The sequence below is a fragment of the Pezoporus flaviventris genome, unplaced genomic scaffold, assembly GCF_033815535.1.
Source record: "Pezoporus flaviventris isolate CSIRO_AGI_PZ_B2104156 unplaced genomic scaffold, CSIRO_AGI_Pfla_v1 ptg000066l, whole genome shotgun sequence".
Classification (NCBI taxonomy): Eukaryota; Metazoa; Chordata; class Aves; order Psittaciformes; family Psittacidae; genus Pezoporus; species Pezoporus flaviventris.
Window position 1 is genome coordinate 4,183,056 of NW_026892614.1, and position 25,276 is coordinate 4,208,331.

The 25,276-nt window shown below is 36.8% G+C and overlaps 1 protein-coding gene across 2 annotated transcripts in view; it reads right to left on the bottom strand.

Annotated features, from left to right (window-relative positions):
* Window positions 1–25,276, bottom strand: part of TTC27 (tetratricopeptide repeat domain 27) — a 117,750-nt gene that overhangs the window by 44,167 nt on the left and 48,307 nt on the right. For both annotated transcript variants that reach the window (XM_061471024.1, XM_061471025.1), the window contains one exon: window positions 10,463–10,576. In XM_061471024.1, the coding sequence (XP_061327008.1) occupies window positions 10,463–10,576 (114 nt within the window). The remainder of the gene's footprint in view (window positions 1–10,462; window positions 10,577–25,276) is intronic.

Sequence of the window (25,276 nt, forward strand, 5' to 3'; positions counted from 1 at the left end):
GTAGCTACCACTGCCTGCTTTCTGCTACCGCTTTTATCCAAGGGAGAAAAGAATGTGAGCCCAGGAGTCTGCTGGGCCTCTGGCCATGCATCCAGTCCTCAAGCCTGCACTTTCAATGGCGAACCAGAGCAAAGAAGGCAGATTTCAGACCAGAGGAATTGTCCAGGCAAGACGCAGCTTGAGAGCTCCTGAAATAGTTTATAACTGCACTATAAATGGTCAGTTTATAACTTTTAAGTGTTTGAACTTGCAACGTTATTAACGGCTTTTGTTTGCATGCATTATACACAGGGGGAAACGGAATAAAGCAGGAGATGAAGCTGTCTGTGGTAGGATCATTTACTGCATGTTTCTATTCTATTTCTAGGCAACTTCAATGTTTGGACAGATCTGCATCTGGAAAAATGGGCAGGTATAGCACAGCAATGTGCACAATAGCTACAAACAATAATATTTATGCTGTTTAAAAATCTAGTTCGGGCATGGTAGGCTATACCTCTCACAAGAACAAGTCCACATCTATCAAAATGCCCAAGTCGTATCACAAAAACACAACATTATAATTTACAATATTCAGACAGACAGCAATACTGTGAAGAAACTGAGTAACTGCAAAAGTAAACGGAAATACTGAAAACAGCCAATATTGTATCATCATAGAACTCTCCATGCACCGATTCAGATGATTATTTGAATCGGTGGTCCCTAAACCAGTTTGGAAAGTTCAGAAGCCAAATACATTCCTCAATTCCTAACTAATAACTGGAACAGGAACCAAATGAGTTGAGTTAGGCCAGCAAGCAGTTCTCTGGTTAGAAGCTATATCCAGCCAACACTATTGCAAAGTCTGCCTCCAGTACAATAGTTTCCAATCAAGTGATTCTTTACATACTAGATTCCCCAAGTTCTCTACCTCTGAACATTTAGAAACCACATACAGCTAATGTACTAAATATTTTCTTAACAAGACAACCCACCCTGTAACTTACTAGAAAATTAGACCCTTGGAGTAATGGATATTTGTTTGGTGGAAACATCTATCAGAAAAAGCAGCTCTCCCTGCGTCAGCATCATAGATACAGACTAGTTTCAAAGCATGACCATTTTCATTTTTGGAATTAGTTCTTGTTTTTGTAAATGATACATATAATTTAATCTGTAAATAAATAGTAAAATAAATTATATTTACCCTCATTAATTACCCAATTACCCAATTACCCCATTCTTTTCTATTTTATCTTTTCTGCAAATAGTATTTTCTTTCACTATTTCTAAATGCATCTCACAAAGATTTGTCATCAGTTTAATGACCTTTTTTACAAATCCCTTCACCCTACTTCAGGTGAATCTCCAAGTTGATGATTACAAACCTCCACAGCTTGTTTTGTTGCAGACGCTGGTATGCTGATATCTTACACTTAGCTGGTGCTCAAAAACCAAACTGCCGAACACATTCTCCTTGATTACCCCTGGTGCTGACCTACACAATAGAAGGTAAATGCTTCCCATGTAATGTTCTCTGACTCTACCCCAATACAACCACTTTCTTGCCTCAAATTTAAAATTTGAGTAATTATTTTCAGCTTTCCTCATGTTTCCCACTGAAAATCTCCTTTGACAATACATGCATTGGCTTCTCTTTAAATCACAGCTTGTATGCTGACCTGAGGCAGTAAAATATTTCTTTTGTATCAGGAGTCAGCCTTACTGACAAGAGCGTTCACTCTTTCTTTACTGATCAAGTATATAAGGACAAAAGCAAGGACCATTAAGGGCTAAGTTGGCTTTGACTTATTACCTATTCCAACTTTTGCAAGTATTAGAGCACCATTATTTCCATATTCTTTCACTTTGAATACTTCTAAAGCTAAAAGCAGTCTCTAGTCTCTCATTTCCTGTAACGGTTAAAGCAGCACTAAAATACCTTCTAACGGAAGAATTTTGTTGAGAACAATGCTGGATCACTTTCAAAATATGAAAAAAGGCACAAACACTTCTATCAATAACATCTGTCTTATTGTTACTGTACTACTTCCCAGCAACTGTTTTTGTGCATCTTAGCTTCATTTCAGTGAATAAGAAGGCTCTATCTACTATAAGCATAACTAAAAGTTAGTCTTTCAAGACTGAATTCAACCGCTACATGTTGAGGGATAGTTCACCATGGCCCTGGAACTTCCTGAACTACAATAACCCACATGCTTAGTGCCTTATCATCATGCTGAAAAACTTATTCATTTGGTAGGCTTGCAGGGGAAGATTGGGGGTATATTGCTCAGAGAAAACTGAGGGAGGACAAAGAGAACTGCTTTGCTTTACTTAACTGATTGAATTTCTTACCTGTAATAAACTGACCACCACTACTGAATTATAACTGCAAAACTATCATCATCAGAGAATGTTATACTTGCTCTACATATATTTTATAGTTCTTAAAAACTATTAAAATCTGAAAAGAATGAAAAACTAATTCTGTTTGTCTTAACATGGCTCAAAAATGCTATTTTTGGACTAAAAAGTTTCCGTATTTTTAAGAGACTACTGCCCTAATCAACCAGCCAGCAACTAATTTTGGTGTTTTGTTTGTTTTCGGTAGTTGTTTTGTTTGTGTTTGGTTGGGTATTTATTTATTTTATCTTCAATGTTTGTTCTTTAATTTTAAAAGATAAATTTTCATCAGCAATGAGAATCAGACTGTCCTTCAATTCTACAAAGCTTTTTTTTAAACCAGGAGGATCTTGTGAAGACATGTTTAAGACAACTGTATCTTTAGCATAAAATTCCTGTTTTTTTTTAATGTTAGAGAATGATGAATTGTATTTGAAATGAAAAGCTGTTTCTTTTTTCTACTTTACATGATGGAAAACTGTAAAGCTAACGTTGACACAACATTTCCCAGACCTTTTCTTTTTGTGATAGTCTGGTCATTCATTCTTCCCCACTCCATAGTTATCAAGTCCTCAGGCAAATAAATTAATTCTTCACTTTAAACGTATTCCCTAAATATATCTTGCATGTTTAAGCAAGATCATCAAAAGTCATCTTTGATGTAATGTCTTCTACATCTTTGTAATGACTTCAAATTCAAAAATCACTGAGGAAGAGACTATCTTCTAAATTTAAGAGTACTGGTTTCACCTATGCAAAGTTTTGATGGCAGGAAAGAGGGAAGAGCAAAAATTTGTATGACATCTATGCAGAACCTGGAGTACTGGACTACCAATAAGATTTAGTGTCTGCATAAATCCAGGTGAACATTTAAGATGCAAGATGATGTTGATAATTGTTAAGGAGAAGCATGCTTAGGCAGAAGTTATTGATTAGGGTGCTGGAACTATGCTTGTCTACTTTTTCTAAAATGAGGCCCTGCAAAGATGTTTTCAAAGTGAAATACAATACTAGCCAAAGAAGAAACAAATATGCACTTAGGCTGACTGTGTCATTTTTCTAAAAAAGCTTCAGCTTCTTTATAATAGGGCTTTTGCAGCTGGGTGGAGAAGGAAAGCACACAAGAGGAAATGAGTCCAAGAATCCCAAATGAAATATAAAGCATTTTGGTATCAGAATTAGTACAAAAGAGGTCAAGGGTATGAGCATAAGATATCTGGATTCATGAATGTCTGATGCAATACTTCCTTTTAATTTGAAACAGAGAGCCAAGCAGTATACTAGGCAAGTTAGAGCATCTCTAGAGATGCTCTAACCATAGAGCAACTACCATTTGGAATGTTGTGTTGTAGTCAAACACTACCACCTAAAGAAGCATGAGAAAACAAAAGAGGCATCTAACAGCACAACAGTATTACTGATGCTCAAAATTATGCTTACCAATCTGAACAAATATTGCACCCAAAGTTACTAAGTGCCAGTGCTTAGGATATGGGTTTCGATGTTAAAGTCTGGTAATGGTTTAAGCCTCAGGACAAATCCATTTAGAGAGGACACAATCTTCAGAAAATTCTGTGTACATTTTTTTATCTTTAAGCCATTTACATTTATTTTTACTTATTTTAATGTTAATTTAATGAAATTTAATTTTTTAGTTATGACTATAAAAGCATAACAATTTTATAGTTATGACTACTATCAGGCAAGTGTAGCTTTTTAATGTTTTGGGTTTTTTCCAAAGAAAAAGCTGTTTCACTTGTCAATTATGTTACACATTCTTATGATGCATCAAAAGGTGTAAGCAGAACTTCCCCTACAGTCTCTATGTGAAGCTAGATTTCCAAGGTTACTTCTGAAGGATGGATTTAAAACCAGAACACTCATTTTCTGTTGCAAAAGCAAGAATACCTATAATACCCATTAATTTACCATGACAGCATTACATTTAAAATGAGTCCAAATAAAGCCTAGATCATTTGGCATTTGGGGAAAGAACATCTCTATTTCCATACATGCATCTTGCTCCCTTTTCGGTATGCTTATAGCTTACTTGTTTGCAGCATAGCATTGTCGTCTCACTCTTACTCTATAGTCTCAAATGTCAAACATATCCAGCTGAGCTTTGCTTTACTCTGTGTTGTCCTGGTTTCAGAAAAGGGTCTGTTAGCTTACCTTGAGATACCTATCTCCAGATCTGCAGTAGTAGTTATAACATGCAGCTGTGGAGATTCATCTACTCATAGTTAGCAACATCTGTAAAGCTTCATTTATTCAATTTAGCAATAGGTGGGAATAGTGTGTCATCCATGCCTTGCATCTGGTCTGATTACATATGAAAATTATTTTAATTGTTTAATTCATTGCAGCTCAGCTTATGCCTTCCAGGGCAAAGCTTAGGCAGAAAGATGTGAATGTTGCATCTTGCAATCTGTTGATATTTTTCTTTGCAACTCTCTGACAACACTTAGTCTATAAAAAAAGTGTAACATTACTGTTCAATATTGCTTAAGGAGTCTCCTCTCTGACATTATGACTCTTAATACCATCACTAATTGACAGGACACTGAGAGAAGAGACTTTAAAGGGAGAAAGGTGAATGCCTTCAGAGCTAATGTTCAATGGAAAACATTCGGAAAAAATGGGAGGCTTACTGTTTTTGGCTGCTTTTACGAAGTGCATTGACCCTAGGAATGGAACAGCTCAGTTACTGAACATAATTGTCAAATAAGCAAAAAGGTTTGTACTTTACAATACTAGCAGACAAAATATGAAGAAACTTTAGCACATAAAAATGGTTTCATTCTTTTCCCCACACCAGCTAATAGCGTTGATCCAAACTGGCAAATACAACAGTGCAGTAGAAAATTTCAAGGCAGAAATCATTACCTGGAAAATTATACTGTTCAATTTTTTCTTATTTTGCCAGGGGTACAAAACCACTTATTCCTGAAAAACTCTTGGCAGGCTGGATCTCTGGTTTAACTTGGGTTTTATTGCAATAATTGCACAGTGGAAATAAAACAGAGGGAGCCAAGCACCACCATGGTAATTATTTTGAAGCGTGCAATGTATCCCTAGAATCTCTTCTGTCATGTAACGTCTTCTGTCTAATCTGTCATCTGCTTAAGCAAAATGAAATACGATTTGGAAATATGTGTCTCGAAACTGAAATAATAACTATCACTAGGAGGTCACTCTCTCGTGATTGCTCTCTGAAGTAATAAGGTTTATTTCTAGGGTTCTGGAGACCTTGTGATCTTGCAATACAATTCATTAAGGAAAGGTTTTATAAGACACCTGGCTCTTATCCTCTTTTTAAACACTTTTGGAACATGTGTTCAAATTATAAATACAATTCATAATAGTTGAGAACTACGGGGATATCAATGCAGGATGTCTACAGAAGAGGTCTGTCTTGCACTTATTACCCTCCTGAAGAAAGGGAGTTAAATCTCTCGCAGTTCAACAGTGCATCTCACAGATCCTGGTAACTTTGTTAAAACTTTCAACTTCATGTGAAACAAATTTTTAGCAATTAATTTAGCAATATTCTCTCTCTTCCTCCCCTCTCCCATTCCATACACAACTCAAAGCAACTACTAAAATCTTATTTAATGTACTCTTAGAGTACAAGAGCGAGTTTAAGAACTCCTAGTACAGTGACCTAACAGTTTAGCTGAACAGACAAGCGCTATAATTCCCTTGGTCATACTGAAAGTCTCTCTATATTGCTCCAACCCCAGTCTTGAGAGGCCGGACAAGAAACATCAATGACTTGAGAAGCAAAAGCAGTGGAGAAAAATGCGTTAATCTCAAAACTCTCTAGACCACCTTAGTGTGAGGAAGACTGCTCCCATCTTTTTGAACTCTTCCCTTAAATGTTGAATTCGTCCAATGTAGAACAACCACCAAATAAAGCAGAGGGAGCAAGATGGCAAAGAAGTGACAATCCGGTTTTGAAAACAAAAAGGATATGCTTCTATATCTATGACATAACTTTCTTGCATAACTATTTAAAGACCATCAGTGTGAAAATAACGAAACAGCAATACTGCATTCAGGCTCATAGAGCTCAAGATGCCACTTCTGTTAGATCTATACCAGTCACTTCTCTCTATAGCTGTACGTAAACTTTTTAGATTTGAAAGAACTGAATGTCAGCTAGCATGTTTCTATAGTTAAGAACAATTTAAACATATTATTTCCCTTCTTGATACACAGAGAAAAACATTAGTTGCTGGAAAAAAATGACACTCTGAAGTATTATTTAAGTGAAAATTACAGGGCAGTTGATACAGAATTCCCAACCACATACATCTGTGTATGACTAAGGATATAAAACAAGATCTCATGTGACCTTTCAATCTTAGACATAATGATTAGCCTATAATATTCCTAGTCTGCTCCCAGCTCTCCTGAAGTCTTATTAAAAACACCCTTTCAAGACACATTCCTCTTCCCCAATGGGCAAATTCCTTTGCTGCCAAGAAAAGCAAGCAAGAGAGAACCGTATGAAATACTGCATACGTTCTACTATATGTTAGGAAAGCCAAGCGATTAGGTTACAGTCATGCTATCACCAGGTGCAGCAAGCAGCAGAAAATACAATCAGAAAAGGGGCACATAACAAGCTGATAAAAGCTGAAAGCACAGAGGTAGCCAGCGTGAACACCCTGAGCAAGCTCCAGGAAGTAGCTGTTACAAGTCACTGTAGGATAAACCTGAGCAGGCTACTGGGCACCAGGCACATGGCAGCTTCACCTCTTCTTGCTGCTGGCGTAATCCAGCAGCAAACGATGCTCTCACTGAAACACCACCACCCTTAGTACAAGCATGTGATTTTTATGCCTTTTCTTCACTCTTAAAATTACTTAAAAATCCACTGATGAGTACACTTTTTTCCACAATTTATTATATTTCATATATCAAGAAACTAAAAGATAGCATCCCCTTCTATGTGCTTTAAAATAGTTTGGTTTTGATTGGATTTTTTTAAATAATCCCTCCATTTTCTCTTTTTTTACATAGCTCCTACACCACTCAAAATATCTTTTTTCTCCCCATCCTATCACTTGAGCTCTGGCTGTACTTTCAGCAGTAATTTATGGATTAACAACTTATTCCAACCCATTTTCCACTATTAATAGTTTCTGAGTTACTTTCTTAACAATAGAAGGTAGGTGACGATCCCAAAACTGATGTAGAAGTGGCAGGTTTCTAATTATGTGGAGAGCTATTTACCAAAAACTGTTCCATTTTCTTTCTGTTTTCTCCCTCCTCCTCTTTCCTTTCTTCCCACCCTAACACTTCTCACCCTCCTTCACCTACACGCATATGGAAAAAACCTAAACACCCAACCTTAAAAAAATCATACTGTATCCAGCGATACATTTTGGTTGGCAGTACCTTAATCCAGACTTCAATATATGTTATACTGGTCATGATTAAATATTCTAGTGGAATGTAAAGTTTTAGCTGTCCTTTTCTTAGAAAACTGATTGAAAACGGTACTGGCTTTAGAAATCTTTCAACATATTTTTGTGGCTCCAAACCTCATTTAGGCAAAAACTGGATGGACGACCAGTAGCATCCAGAAAAAGTTAAGAATAAAAATCTCTCCTACTCACTTCGAGTTAACTACAATGTTCCAGAGTACCTAGAATCATCAATTTAAAACATGTTCCAAAGACTGCATTATCTGGAGTTCGCATTTTTTAAGTAATCAGAAAAAGGTTTTGAAAATGATCATTTCTCTTTGAAACCTTCCAGTTCAAAAAAAACCCCACTTACAAAATAATTTTATAATAACTATTTAATGTAAACATATACTTAATATGTGGAGCATGGCAGCTAATTCAACCAATATATCCTCGTTTCAAAAATAGCTGCAATTATTTTTCAAGCAATTAAAATAAATTTAACAAAAAACATGTAGCCAAAACCCACTTTCTTCAACAAACAACACAGCCTGGCCTGATTTTGGCTGAATATCAGCATATACCTGCCCAGTGATACTCGTACTTTTAGATGCTTAGCAGCTGCAGACCCAGTGTAGAAGCATGCAAGGGTGGAAATGGGGAAAGGAAGGAGAGTTACAGTAGAAGAGGACAGGACAGTCCAGCATCACTAAGTCAGAGCACATAAGGGCTCTTGCACTCTTCAGACAACCCTACAGTAAGTAACTTAGAGGATTTTACTGTGTGATACTGTGATACAAGAATTTTTACAATTACTTTAAAAATTTGATAGTATAAACAATGGGGAAATCTAATCGTATTTACACCTACCTCCTTCCTTAATCTTCAATATCTAAACTTTCTGCAGCAAGTATCAGCAACTAGTAAACGTGAAACTATAAAACAACCAAACCAAACCAACACCACCACCACCACCCCCCCCCCACAACCCAATTTGTACAAAAATTTTATGAGTTTGAAATCCACTTCTAGTGATAAATAGCTGCAGAACTTGCTAGCTCTTTGGCATCTTCATGAAGACAATATATCAAAACCCTTGGTGTTATGAATGAAAAATGACATCATTCATTATATGTTTTCTGATTCCTTCTCAGAACTGTAAGAAACCAGCATATTGAAAAATTCTGATCTGATGGAACTCAGGAGTGAAAACTTTAAATGGAAAGTTATTCAAGTTGTTTGATTAATTTAGAACATATCAATCCTAAAACAACTTTTAACTGTTTTGGGGAACTGAGCTTGATACCATATCAAATCAACTCATATATGTTATTACATTCACATGTCTAAGAAACTTTAAGAAAACAAGCATTTTAGGATTAAAGATAATCTTTAAAACCACAGATTCTGTCTCTACTGTGAGGTCACTTTCCTGAAATGTCACAGTGTGTGTTAATCAAATCCTTTACATTACTGCAGCTGCGGAACGCAATGAAGTCACATAAATGTACTTGCAACAATTTCTATTATGAGATGGTCAAACTGTAGAGTACAACAATTTCCAGTAGTGAGGTTTAATCTAGTTGACAAAAATGTCTGAGATACTCCAACTGTTTTACAGCTTAGGGCACCAAGGATCCTGAGATTGCTTCCCAAATGCCAACAGATACTAAATCTCCCAGACTGGGAATCCTGGATCTTTTGACACTCTCCCAATGACCCCAAGAAATTCCACTATAGCAACTCTGTGACCTCCTCAGAAAAACAAAACTGCAGCAGCACATCCCAGCTGCACTCCTTCTGAGATCCATGAATCAACAGTGCTTTTAAATGAAACATCAGCATTCTGGAATTTAATTTACAGCACCATAATCTTAATTTTATACATTCCTGGCTCTTATAGTCAGCAGAACTGTTGTCTGACAGACATACAGAAATGCCTGCTGTTTATGTGAGACAAAACCACTTAACAGCATAAAGATAACAATCAGCTAACAAAAGTTTGTAATATGAAGGGATTTTAAAATAAAAAACCTACAGACCTTTCCTTTGAAAAATCTATTTCTTAAATAAATCCCAATTTTTATTTTTATTTTTTCATACTTGGAAACCGATCTTCTCTTTTTTTCAGAGCAAAATTATTTAATCACTGCCTCAAACTTGCAATAAAAATACTAATCACTAAGTATCACATCAAAATGATAAATCAAAAGTACTGCTTTATTCACAAATATGTTTTCTTGTTCTCACAATACCAATGACTACAAATTTGACTGTTTTCTACAGATAATTTACTTGCATAAAAACTATTAAAAATATGACAGAAGTAGCAGCGTTACATTCATTGAACTTCTACATAAAAACTGGTATCAGAAGTCACAAACTAGAGGTAAGAAAACAAACTTTAATTTCAATCTTCTAAAACTTGTTATTTTTGAAAGAAAGTGACCAATTATTACTTGTACGTATTACTGTATGTTTATGAGTTTATCTTGAGACTAGCAGACATAAAAGCATTTGTGGTTTAGATACATAATTAGAAAATTATCTCAATGTACAGTTAGCACAGAAGAAATGCAGAAGCTCCTAACTCCTGCCTATTTTTATTTGCTATATAAAGAGCCTCTGTTTTTAAGAAGGCAGCTCAGAAGTCTTACCTGAGTCTGCTTCATTGCCCGTTCCATCCTGCGAGTACTTCCTTTTTCAAGCTTGGTCCGAAGGAACAAGGCTGACGTCTGAATGGCCCAGAACTTTGGCTGAGAGAGCAAGCACTGCAGAGAAAAGTAACATTTTTTCATTATTTCATTTAAAAGACACCAAAGACAGTAAAGTTTGCAATAGTGTTCTCAAGCATGAATGCTGTTTCCTATTCTGAAAGCCAAATATGTGGTTGCAGCCCTTTTCTGAGGGCTGTGAATATGGATTAATCTCTTTTCAATATAAAAGGCAGCCATCAAAACTATTTTCTCACGCTCAGCTACTGCAGCACTGTGTGTACATGTACCCATATGGTTCATACACCAAAATGCACAAATTGATATGGCTACTCCAAATAAAAGGCAAATAAAGAATCTGATATTGAGCAGTCTGGCTCAGCCTTCTCCACACCTGTACACTGGACAGCTGTAGACAGCAGCAGGAATCCTACTTAAGGCTGAACAAAACCAGCTCTCTCTCAGCTTCTCCTCACATGCAAAGTGATTTGATGCCTGCATTAACACCATCCCCCTATTAAATAGGCTGAAATTGTTAAGAAACCAAAGAATATTAATTTAGAATATGCCATGGCTTGAGAATAACATGAAGAATTTTTGATGTGCAGTAAATGGGCAGAGGATACGGAATAATCTAGGTAAAAAGCTTTTCTAAAGACACAGCAAATTATCACTTGGAACACCCTGCCCTGATGCCAGGAACTTGGTGACAGTCTCCGACCACTGATTTTTAAGAAAGGCCAATAGGATATATGTAGCAAATACAACTTTGATATCCCTTAATAATGTACAGACCACCTGGATTCTTTCCAGTATTGTTTCAGACACTGTATACCATTTTTCTGTTAAGATATTCACTTTGAAAAGGGAGACAGCAGGCAAACATCCTTACTAGTTTTATAGACACTACAAACACAATACAGCTGCTCTGATAAATTTGCCTATAGATACTTGAAGACTGGAAAAAAAGCCCCTTTTGCTTTATTCTGTGAAAGATTTCCCCAAGCATTAAGAAAGTATACTTTGCTGGTGGTTTGTGTAAAATTTCTGACATTTCTGTCATACTGTAATCTACTTTTTTTCCCCCTAGTGTTTTCGCAGGAAAGGAGGCAGAGACAAGCAAAACTAAACTTTCTCCAAGGAAAACTACAACGGGAAGACAGGCAACAGCAAATGAAAGAATGAATGCAAGCAGTATGAACGGATGTACACCCACCAAATGCTTCAACATCACTTGATCCTCCCTCTTGTGACCAACAATCTCTGCACTGATTCTTTCATGGCTTCAAGTCAGTATTATATGAAGAAGTACACAAAGGCTTCCATACAGTCCTCTATGTGTTGAGGACCTGGAAGTATCAGTGGAATGCCACTGCAACATTCTCTATGCTTTCAAGTGTCCTTTTACAAATTAATTATGATCAGCAAATCTGTTAATTGGTCCAAATCCTAGTTCTGAGCTCATCTCTCTCCTGTCTCATCATGGGAAGATCAGTCTACTACTTACTTTTGTTTGGTCTGAAGACAAACTGCAAGGCACAAGCGAGTCATTCCTTACAAGAGGACTCTGGTTCCTGAATTTATCCTTTAATGGCTATCCCAGGTGGCTGCTAAAAAACCTTAAGGGAGTGTTAGGGCAAACACTTTAACAGCGTTTACTTTACTTTAAAAGCTCCCTTTTGTAAGAAAGGTTATTCTTTCCCCCATTTTCTACACTACTGGTATTCCGTCATATGATTTTTAATTAAAGGGACCTTTTTTCTCTACCACATGGTGACAGACACTAGTATTTATTTTTCAAATCACAACATCATCTCTTAAAAGAACAATGAAAAGTAAAGGTCTTGAATAATAATTCTCCTAAATATATTTTCTGGTCCAATTACAGCCCTTTTCCAGCAGCAGATTACTTGTCCCATCACTTCGGTCCTCCTTAGCAACTGGCATGATTTGGGCACAGCACAAAGCCTCTGTGTGCACACCATCAAGCTCTGTAAGAGAACTGGAAAGCCTGTCCTTTACTTCCATGTGCACCTCCTTCACCATTGTATTGACAGTGATTTAAGCACTCATGCTCTATGAGGTGTGTATTAAGTCATACAGGGAGGGAGGAGAAATGAAGAGAAACAGGGTGGAAGAAGGCAGAGAATTATGTTTCATTCCTCTGCAGAAGCAGTGACAGTCGCATCTGGAATAACAATCCTGCTTTTAAAAGGTATTCATAAAGCAAAATGTGAGGTATACCTGCTGTACAGTTACAGGAGAAAAAAGTGCTGCAACTGCGTAGAACAATAAAAAGCAGTCCTATTTTTCAGTTAAGAAACACCTGCAATTTTATACTGAGCTCAGTCCTGTGCTCACCTTCTCATTGCCCAATTGTGATATTTAAAGCACCACAGATACAAAAAGACACACACGGGTGCAAATGTTTGCACTCAAGGGCTGTAAAAAATAATTTCAGAACATGTACCCATAACTATGAAGCAAGCTTTACTCTTCTACCCCAAATCTCCACATATTCCAGAAAATCAGCATTTTCTTGTACGTCCCAAAGCTTTATGTTTTCACCTAAATGAAGCTAAATTTAGACTTTATTAATAAGAATATAGGTTATAATGAAATATCTGGAAAAAAAGAAAAACTAAATCAAGGTTATGCAACTTTGTCAACATATCTGGAAGTTTATTGTACTGTACAAAACGGAGCTAAGAAAATTAAAACAATAATTCCAAAACAAAACCACTATTGAGAATCTTCACAAGTCATCCTTGCTCTTACTTCAGGGAAAGAACAATAAAATAACCAGGAAAATTAGATGGGGTGAGAAGAAAGGAAAGAAAGGTTATGCAACATCTTCTGTCTTGAATGGAATGTTTTCACATGGGAAACAGATTCACATAGGAGACAGATTTCTCCAATTCCGCTCCACATTTTTTCCTAAAAACAAGAACCCTTTATTTAATCCTCTCCCATCATATCAAAGTGTAAAAAGGAGATTACCAAAGTATTACACAAAACAGAGTATTTCATTCAATATATTATCCTTACATGACATTGGAATGAAACAACATGATCCTCAAAGTCTTAATAACAAAGTAGTCCATTACTGTACAATACCTTTATAATATCCCCATTACTATGTATGAAGAAAATGGCAAATAATACCTAAATTTTGAGATAGGTGCACACTGTTAAGACACACAGGTCAAACACAGACATGACTTCTACCAAACCCAGCTGAACTCTCAGGTGGCATTAATGAGTGATTCAGCCTCAGTGAATCGGTAAAGCTCTCAACAAAACACAATACACCTAATTCAAGCCTACTGACTTCAAAGCTTGTATATGAGAAGTTATACTAATGGATCCTTCAGTACAATCCTTGATTTGTATAAAACATGACTATATGATAGTTCTGAACAAACAACAGTGATTAACTTGGAAACAAACAAATATAACAATAAAATTTTTGTCACTGACATGGACAGTGGGATTGAGTGTGCCCTCAGCAAGTTTGCTGATGACACCAAGCTGTGCGGTTCGGTTGATACCCTGGAGGGAAGGAATGCCATCCAGAGGGACCTCAACACGCTTGTGAGGTGGGCTGATGCCAACCGCATGAAGTTTAACCATGACAAGTGCAAGGTCCTACACCTGGGTCGGAGCAATCCCAGGCACAGCTACAGGTTGGGTAAAGAAGAGATTCAGAGCAGCCCTCGGGAGAAGGACTTGGGGGTGTTGGTCGATGAGCAAATGAACATGAGATGGCTTCAGTGTGCACTTGCAGCCCAGAAAGCCAACTGTATCCTGGGCTGCATCAAAAGGAGCGTGACCAGCAGGTTGAAGGAGGTGATCCTGCCCCTCTACTCTGCTCTTGTGAGACCTCACCTGGAGTATTGTGTGCAGTTCTGGGGTCCTCAGCATAAAAGGGACATAGAACTGCTTCATACTGGAGCACCACCAGTATGAAGACAGGCTGAGAAAGTTGGGGCTGTTCAGCCTGGAGAAGAGAAGAGGCTGCATGGAGACCTCATAGGAGCCTTCCAGTATCTGAAGGGGGCCCTACAAAGATGCTGGAGAGGGACTCTTCACTAAGGACTGTAGTGATAGGACAAGGGGTAATGGGTTCAAACTTAAACAGCAGAAGTTTAGACTGGATATAAGGAAGAAGATCTTTACGTGAGGGTGGTGAGGCACTGGAATGGGTTGCCCAAGGAAGTTGTGAATGCTCCATCCCTGGCAGTGTTCAAGGCCAGGTTGGACAGAGCCTTGGGTGACACGATGTCGCTGCCAATGGCAGGGGGGTTGGAAGTAGATGATCTGAAGGTCCTTTCCAACCCTAACTATACTATGATTCTGTGATTCTAAGATGCTGAAACAAACTATTTTAAACCATCTTCTCATCACAGCTTCTGTCATCTATAACCAGTGGCACTGCAGACAACAATCCCAAATAATAATTTTGCAATTTACATCATTAACTGGGGTAATAATTTGAGCACCTATAAATTCCTCGCCTTCCTCAATATTATCAGTAAGAAATATCTGATATTTGATCGCATGTTTCAATATTTTGTCAATAGATGACTAAGACCTACTACTCTGTTAGTAGTTAGCATCTGTTCAAGAAAGCAAAACTTCAGATAAATAAACTTAATCTCTAGAAACATTAGGTAGGAATGCTTTAAGCACAAGTAATTACAAGATGTAAGGCTCTATATTCTGCAGTCACATTTTACTAGCTATGAGAGCTTCATATTTTCTAAGGCCCAACAAGAAAAAATTTAGATTAGGATTTCACTTTAGATGCTTCTTGTTACAACTTGATAAATGGCATGATTATTTCCTTAGAGAGCAGCATTAACAAGATAAGGGACACAAACACAGAATATAGTATTTTCATACTTTGAGAATGCAAGGCTTCCATACATTTTATGACGGTGGATATATTTAGTGGTTAGCAGATCTTTAAGATCTAAGCAGAGGGAATACATGCATTAGTGTTTATTCTACTCCATGTACAGCTCTCCTTCTCAAGATCAAAAGAATTACTCAGACATCAAACCAACATCAACGGCCCTTTTGATAGGTTTTAACAGTTATCAAAACCTGTGCTGTATAAGGCTTGACCCATCTGTTTAATTTCACACTTTCACTAAACACCAAAATCTATCCTAAACTTAAAATCACTGTAAGGGTGATCTGAACTGGAAAGTCAAAATATTGCCAACTTATCCTGCAATTTAGAAGTATATATACATGAACACAAAAGCAATCATTTTCAAAATTTCTGGGGTTTTTTGTTCCCTATAAGAAGACAACAATTTTAGCTAGCAACTGACCACGTTTTTTTCCACATGGCTTTGACAACTCTAACTTCCTTTTTTTTTTTAACCCAACAATATGCAAAGCCTTTGGAGTTACAGACTACTGTTTGATCAAACAGTCTTAGGGCAAAACTATTAAGACAATGGTAATTTACATTTTCTTTGCAAACATCACAACTTGTATTATACATTCCAAATGAATTATATTTCAGGAATGATTCCAAGTCCTGTGTTATTGCTTCTTTCTCAGTGTTGCTTGGGGAAAAAGTGTTATTACTTGGTTGGGTCTTACATGTTTTCCTGCCTAACAGTATCTAATATAAATTCTACATGGCACCTTTAGAGTATTAAGCCAAGACCTTCGCACTATAACAGGAAAACAAAAAAACTATATAATGCTTGATCCTGTATGACATGCATTAGCAGAAGTTCCGTATTTTCTTTTATTAGGCCTTTCACCCATTTTTATTAGTTGTTATATCAAGATAGCACATTCCATAGTCAATCATGATCATTTGTGATTATTTTTCCAAGGTATTTCCAAGTTACCATGATTTAAATGCTACCTTCTTTTTAAATGAATTGTGTCTGACTGTTAGTTAGGTAAACCAGAGAGGCAAGCAGAAATCATGAAAGTATTAAAGTGACAGAGAAGATTTACTTTCCTGAACTGGCAGAGACATCAGCATATTCACAGTGCCATTTTCCAGTACTGCTTTAATACTCCATATATATTTCAGTAGTTTTAGACCACACACTCAGCATATGTTTTCCAAAGTCTAAAGCTATTTACTCAACTGTATGACAAGGGTTTATTTTGGTCATAAAACTAATCATGGGACTGCACAACTAAAATAGCTTTTCACCGCAACAGGTGTTAGCTGATCACAAACAGAGCTGGGCTTAAAGCTCTTAGCTGCAGCCATTAGAAATATCTCTTGGTGTTAAAAAGTCAAGAGGAAGGCCAAAACACCATCAGTGATCTGTAGCAAGGACTAGTTTAATTAGAATGGTATTTTTAAAATTTACTTCCTCTAGTCTTGTCTGGTAGCCTCTGCACTCAAGTTGTAACATTTCATCATTGTAAATACAGAGTACCTGTTGCTGAATTTGACTGCTAAAATAAGAAGACACTGATCTTTATTCCTTTATTTTTTTCATTTTTATATACTTCAAACTGCTTGAATGAGATCATAGAATCATAGAATAGTAAGGGCTGGAAAGGACCTTAAGATCACCTAGTTCCAACCCCCCTGCCATGGGCAGCGACACCTCCCACTAAACCATATCACCCAAGGACTCATCCAACCTGGCCTTGAGATCCACCAGGGATGCAGCATTCACAGCTTCCTTGGGCAATCCATTCCAGTGCCTCACCACCCTTACAGTAAAGAATTTCCTCCTTATATCCAATCTAAACTTCTGCTGTTTAAGTTTTAACCCATTACCCCTTGTCCTATAACTACAGTCCTCAGTGAAGAGCCCCTCTCCAGCATCTTTGTAGGCCCCCTTCAGATACTGGAAGGCTGCTATGAGGTCTCCATGCAGCCTTTCACATATATCATTTCAGTGTTTTGGATAATTGAATGCATTTGGAAAAAACATTAATTCTGAGAGTTTTAGAATTAAATATATGTACATACACACAATGGACAGTTCATTTTTCCTTCATCTGAAGCTGTGAAGCGTTGTCACAAATTTCTTCTATAGACACATTCCAAAAGCAAAATGTATGCAAAGATGTTAAAAACCTCTTAAACAGTTGATCATTTAGACTATGCTAGGCTGATATAAAAATGAATGCTGGACTTAGTATAGCAGCAATTACATTGCACATACCTAAATGCAATTTAACATTCTTAAATATCTCACTTAATCTCAGTTTGCAAGCAACTGACTCTCTCTGGAATTTACCGTATCTGAAATCTATCACATCTGAAGGTACATTAAATACAATCTAAGAATTACTCAGTAGCTGGCTTAATTCATTTAAAACTTAGAAGGGAAGAATGGAATAAATTTTTGTCTTGCAAGACTTACGAAATATTCCACTAGTGTACAGAGGAAGGCTAACATCATCTCATCTTCACTATATTTTCCACAGCTTTTTTTAACCCCACTTAAATAGTAATCTGTAGCAAACAGATAGCACTTGATAACATCCACCCAAAGGAATCCTCGTATTCCATCCCGTTCATCACCCTAAACATATTTCACCTCCATGGCACTGTCTTTAAGCAGTAACTCTTAACTCTTTCTGATACCTGCCTTGTAAAGAACAGCTTCTGGGCAATTACTTACGCTAGGTCATCTTAGAAATTGTGATGGCTATTGTGCCACTTCTGTAGTACCTAGGATTTCAAGGAATAAAAAAAAAATAAAAAAAAAAATCAGGCAGACAAGCTTGGAAGTTAGTCCTACTGAGTCCTTTTTACACAATTAGCAATGGCAGGAAGGGTCCCTAAAAAGACCACTGTGAACAAGCATCAGCCTCAGGGACTCCCTGAGAAAGCCTCTTACTCTCCCCACTGAATTTATGAAGGAAACTAGGTTCCTAGCTTATACATATTGGTTAGGTGCCCAACTGAGCTGCTTCTTCCCAATGAATCCTCTACACAGGTTGTCAATTTTCTGGTATCTTCCAGTCTCAAATCTCCTTTGATTCCCTTGAATTTGTAATGGGGCTGCAGACAACTCTGGAATGACTGTTTTAGCTGCATGGTGGAAAAGATATGCTCGAAGGGAGACTTTCTCTATAGATTTTTCTCACAGATTTCAAAGTGAAAAGTAATTAAGCTGTACCTCACATCCTGGTACAGTTTTTAACTCAAGGCAAAGAACAAGCTGAGAAGCATTTAAGTGTTTGCACAGATCTAATCACTTTCAGTATTAGACTAGCTGATATGCTAGCAACAGATGTAAGGATATATGAATCAGTAGTCCTATTACTAAAGTGAACTGTCTCTCTAAAAAGAACTGTCTTTTTAGAAATCACTCCATTGTCTACAACTCTTCTTTATTTCCTCTAAAGACAATTAATCATATTTCTGTAGATGGCATTATAAAAGCCAATCAACTAAAGTCAAGAATAAGTTGCATTATAAGTACTACACATTATCTTTTTTCACTGAAGATATTGGAAAGGATACTGAAAACAAAAGAATGAGTGGTTTTTTTGGTTTTTTTCAAAACAAATGCATCTGCAACGTTCAAAGAAAATAAATTCAGATTTCACACCCTATTTGTCCATCTTGTTTTCTCTAGCAATATTCAGGTAAAATGAGGCTGCCTTATTTCTGGGTCTTGGTTTTCTAAGTATCACTAGCTAGAAGAACATCCAACTTGCATTTCCATTCTCCATGACTGTCACCCTTAGGCCAGCTCTCCTCTGCAGTAAATTTTGTTATTTTTGAAGGACAGGGAGCAAAAAGAAACACATGGAAGGTCTACACGTGCTGCTTTTATTAACAACCATAAACATGTTCTGTAAAAGGCTGCACCTTTCTTTTTCATTCTTTCTGTTTCTTTTCGTCACACACAGAAAGAATATCAATCAAAATGACTCTCCCTCTCCCCAAGTACACTTTTTAATACTGCACAGGGAAATGCTTAATCAACTATTAGAAAAATGTTCATGTCCAAAGCAGAGTCCATTATCTGTTTCTTCTTCATTCCTGCTACACTTTTTACATCTTCTGAATACACATCAAGAACTTTTTGAACTTCCTTTTAAATTTGAGGTTTCTATGGCTTTTCTTGGAAAATATCCTGCCTCACTCCATAACTTCAAGGCTCAGAAATATGCAAAAATTGTCTGTATTAAGAAAATGAAATTAAGGGAGGTCATTTGATGTGGACATCAGCACACTATAACCTGAAATCTAGTCAGCAATAGAATACACGTAAGCATATGACGATTGTCTTTTGAGGTAGATGTGAATCTAGTTCTGCAGATAAAACTGAAATTGTGGCTCACTGTCCCCTACATTATACACTTTACAGAAAAAAAGGTCAAAGCAAGTGAGCACAAGAGAAACGTTCCCTTGCAATGGAGGCCTCGTATGTTCCACAGAAAAAGCTGAGTAGAGATTTATGCTTACTGAAGAATTTTCAGTGAGAAAAGAAAAGACTCAAGGAAGGCTTGGTATGGGTTTAAATATAACAGAAACACAGAAAAGCAAGCTTACATTAACTTGTATGGATCAAAACCAAAAAGTAGGGAGATACAGAGAGCTATAAACATGATTCTTTGATCCTGCATAATGCAGTCTATTATTTAACTTGTATGCATGCAGATACGTAACTTTCAGAGGCCTATGGCAGGAACAAAGATCACAATTCAAAGTAATTTTAGACTAATTGGAAAAAATCAACTCAAATCAGGTTCTGCTGGGAAAATGTTTCAATGCTTTTTCCCCCTTTTTCTACTTCTAATAATAGTACAGAGGTACTGAGTATTAAATTATTTGTTCAGTTCTACTTATACATCCAAACTGCAGATCTATCCTGGATGCCCAAAATTAAATAAATTTTCTTCCACATTAACATGCATCAGGGGGATGATATTTAGCAAGTTTCTAAGAGCTTAATGCTCTGTGATGATACTAAGTGGTATCCATATTGTATCCTCTTGTATGAGTTAAAAAAAAAAAAAAATAATAATTTTTCATGTTGTTGCTTAAGCTGGTTTTTGGGTTGTATTTTGATTTTTCTTTTCATTTTGAGAGAATATTTAAGTTTGGAAGCTAGTTTTCCTCGGAGGTTCTCAATTTTTTTAGGAGAAGGAATAAACTAAAGAAGAAAAGGAAATGTCATGAAGAAAGAAGATACTGTATTATTTAAAGGACTCTGCTTACAATGACTAAGGAAGGGTAAATCACATAAGATAAGGCTCCTACTTTCACCTAGAATGGTATCCAGGCGCACTACTGACACTTACTCCATTGTGCCAAACATATCACTTATTCTGTGTTATGCTGAAAACTACTTCAGCCAGATCCGACTGTAGCAGCATTGTCTTTTTCAGGTCTGTGGTTTGGACTTACTCCTGAAACAGCACAAGTACAGACTTCCACACCACATCACAGTACTGCATTTGTTTCCTAAGGCCCAATCTCAACAGCAATAAATCAGGTTTTTGGATTCAAAAGACCAGACTTCAACTCTTTAGTATCAACGATAAGGATTTCCCTAGGTATTAAACATTGAATTTCCCATTTTAGCTGCTCAGCCTGAGGAATTTTACTGTCTATGCCAAGGTTCTGAACGCATCATGTGCTCTTTTGATACTATCCTGAATAACAGAAAAGCACATTCAAAAAATTGCTCTCTGCACAGTTAGTAAAACTGTGAATTTGGTTTGAGAGTGGCTAGATACCATGTTTTAAAAATAGATGGTTTCAGGACCATATGCAAAGGCACATGCTGTCTGAGGACTTGCAATCTGTTAAGCTTGAAAGGAAACAAAGCAAATGACTAAGAAAAGGGTGACAGATAGAAAACCAGTGCCAATGGAGAATATTTTCTAACTTGTTCCATTCAGATTGGCTGTGAGAAGAAATACGTCCTACTCCCTACTAGGTATTCCCTTGGAAACTACCACAATAGGCTTTTAAATGCTCTGCCCTGCTTGCTCCACCCTCAGCCTCGCCTCTCCTCTGAGAAGGAGCATTTTTGGAACAGACAGTGCTACAGGTTAACTTATCCTCTGTGATACAAATTTACTCCTCAGGGAGACAGTCATTACTTTCTATCTTTCCATTTCTGGCACTGCTGCCCGTAGCTACAAAAAACCACCACGACTTGTCAAGGCTTTCTTTAGGCTGGTTACCTCGGTTTTATAATAGTACTTCTTACTCAGCAAAATCTAGGTAAGACTACACATTAAGGCGTCCATTTCTTTCTTTCTGCTTCTTGGCTTATTTGATCTGTTCAGGGCAAACTCAGTGTTTGCAGCACTCTGGACCACTGGAAAAATCCTTTAGGCCTGACAGATCCTGCATCTTTACACAACTGCCCCAGGGTGGTGGGATTTGTCTGTTCTGACTGCCTAGTCACATTCATGAGCTCACTACTATGTCTCTTCCGCCACTATGTTTTTTCTATAGACTGCCAGTGATGCTTCCTGTTTATTTGGTCTACCAAAATCTTATGGAAGAATACAGCTTTAGATACTGCATCTATCTGATGCAGCAGAGATCCCTAGTCTAAAAGAAACTTGTATCTTTTCTTGCAATAGCAACTCCAGAACAAATATCCATTAATAAGAATTATTCTGAAAATACCTTAATTGAGTATCTTCTGCAGGAAGAGAAAGTAAGGTATCAAAAATAGTGGTTCTTGGAAAGATTTAAAACACAACTATAAAAATTATACAAAACAACAAGCCTTAAAAGCTCTCTTAACATCCTCAGTAAAGGCATAAAATTATCTTCTTGTAAAGAAACAATTTAAATGGTTTCATAAGTTCAAAACTTTAAGAGTAGTCAATGCCACAACAAGAATAATGTAACAGTTGCATACAGTTTTTAGATTATAAAAATGTCCTTTGTGAACCCATCCCATAATATATTAACTAGTCAAAATCAATTATCACATTTTTTTTTTTTCTGTAGCAGGAACAGCCAAAAAAAAAATCAGGAAAAATTACATGTTTAAACCAGTGATTTACAGCAAGGCTGCCACTGACTTTACTATTAAGCCATGTCATGTAGAAATGATAAAATTTCTACAGAATTATCTTCACAACCTTCAGTTTAGAAGAACAGCTGTTTGTATAAGAAGGGTGAGTCACAGCAGAGGAAAACCTACACAATGCCAGATAGGACTCTACAGGAAGCGTGTCATACCTGGTTTTCCCCTACTTTGAATGTCAGCATCCACCACAGGAATTCTGCCTACAACAGTCTCCACTCTTCATCAGTCTACATACTACAAAACTTGGCATTCACAAGTGTAACACGCTGAATGCAAGTGGCATGCCCCAATTACTGTTTGGTGGGCTGAGTGTGGCTAGGGTCAAAGTCTGGAGATGACAATTTCAGTGAGAGTTTTGGACGATCTCAACAGTTTTCCAAGAAAGAACATACTAGCAAGTCTCAATGTCCATTAAAAAAATATTCGATTTCTGACTTATTCCAGTTCCTGACTTCACCAGCAGAAGTATTCTGCCTCTTTAAAGAGCTACTGTTCCCATTACATGCCAAGGGATGAAGGTGCTGGAGGTCACCAGCATCCTGGTTTTAAACCTTATGTGCAAAAGGAGCAAAACCAAAGCTGCAGCCACCTTCCTTTCAGAGGACGAAGACATAATGGTCCTGGAAGAAGACTAACTCCTTAAGCAACAACCAAAAGCAAGGAAGGAACAGAATAAAAATAGTGTCAGAAATATGTGAGAAAGATAAATTAGGGAAGATGACAGCAAGAGTGCACCAGATAAACAGGAGGCAAGAGCTGACAAAGGAGGAGTGGCAGGAATATGGCACAGATGACTAAACAAGAAGGGAAGCTGACATAGGCACAAGTGACTAATACTGAAAAACTGAGTGACAGAATGCTGGGGAGAATAAAAGAAAATCCTGTCTTGGTGAGCAATAGTAAGTAACATTCCTAAATCTGACAGAGTTGCGCAGACAGAAGCTATACTCTGAATATATTTATTTGAGACCAAAAGCAGTATCTGGGACATGCTTAGACTTGAAAGAAGTTAAAAATATGAGCTCTAGTTGATTAAGATTCAAACACAACAGTCTAGCATCTGTCCAGTTGTATTATGCACGTAAACAACAGCAGTTATTAAAACAGCTGTGAAAATTGGATGATGAATGACAGAATAGTTTGAGTTGTAAGGGACCTTTAAAGGCCATCTAGTCCAATCCTCCTGCAATAAGCAGGGACATCTCCAAGTAGATCAGGTTGCCCAGAGTCCCATCCAGCCTGACCTTGAATGTTGCTAGGGATGGGGCATCTACCACCTCTCTGGGAAACATGTTCCAGTCTCACCACACTCACTGTAAGTAATTTCTTCCTTATATGTAGTCTGAAGAAGCTACAAGACATTTTCCTTAGATGAAAAAAAAGAAGCAATTTTTTTAGTTATGCATCTCCAAGCTCTGCATTTTCCCAGCTCTGCTGGAGATGTAACACACACACAAATGTTTCTGTACAGATAAGGAAAAAATCCAAAATATACACAAAAATACAAAATACACACACAAGTATACACAGTTCTTACACAGTAAGATGCAGGATGAGAAATACAGCCTTATTCCAGCAACTAAATGACCAACTTGGCTTTCTGAAGCTTATTACTAAGCTATTAAGCAGCTTCAAACCATGCAAGATGTTCAAAACAAAATAAAACCAACTTTTTTAAACATTTCCTTCTGTTATTCTGAAATTGAAAAGGTTTCACTTACATTTATTAATCTGAAAAGCAAAGAAAATATACTCAGTTTCAGCCAATGACACAAACCAAACCAGGAACAATACCCATTTGAGGGATTCAAATACATATGCTGTTCCTCTCTGAGTGCTGTAATTTCAAAATCAAACAGATCATTTTGCAGCATAGGAAGTCTTTCACTGTCTATTTATAGCAATCTGTTAAAGTTACTTACCATCTTTTGTCTAGACTAGATAGAATTCATTGTAGAATGTGTTGGCCAACATATTCTGACAAATCTACTGAAGAAAAAATCTAGCTGACACGACAAAGTCCTTCAAGGAAAAAAGCTCATGCTCCAATTTAATTAATGCAAGACATGCTTGCAGATAATATAGACAAGGCAGTAAAATCAAATATGTCAAAATACACCAACTTATATCTAGTGTCACAGTTCTTAGTTCAGAAAAGGCCTCAAATCTCAGCTTCACAGATATAAAAATATTAAATATTCTAAATATTTTTCAAACATTTTTGTGAATTGAAATATTTTATTGGCATTTATTTAAATAGTCTTCATAACTAAAATTTTTACTTGTCGTTATTAATGCGGCCAATCCAAACATGTCAAATGTATTTATGCCATACCATATTATCATATAAGTTAAGCATGTAAATTATACACAGAAAAAAAAATGTCTGAATTTTCTCACAGTAATCATGAGACTCATTTATGATAGATACTGCATGAACAGTCCACTAAATGAGCTGGCCTTGTTTTGATGATTTCCTGATGCAATGAGCTAACCTTTAGAAACAGAGCATGAACCTTTCCTGCTCATGTATTCGCACAACTGGAAATAAGTTTTTACAAAGGTCATAAACACTTCATGCAAATTACCTAATCAAATTTTCTTGCACATTTCGTGTTACAAATAGTTATTTAAAACAGCCCTTTGCTTGTCAGTATGCAAGTTCCCAGTAAAAATGTATTTGTGGAAGAAAAAAAAGCAGAATGATGTGGTCTGCTGGCAAGAATGCATCTTT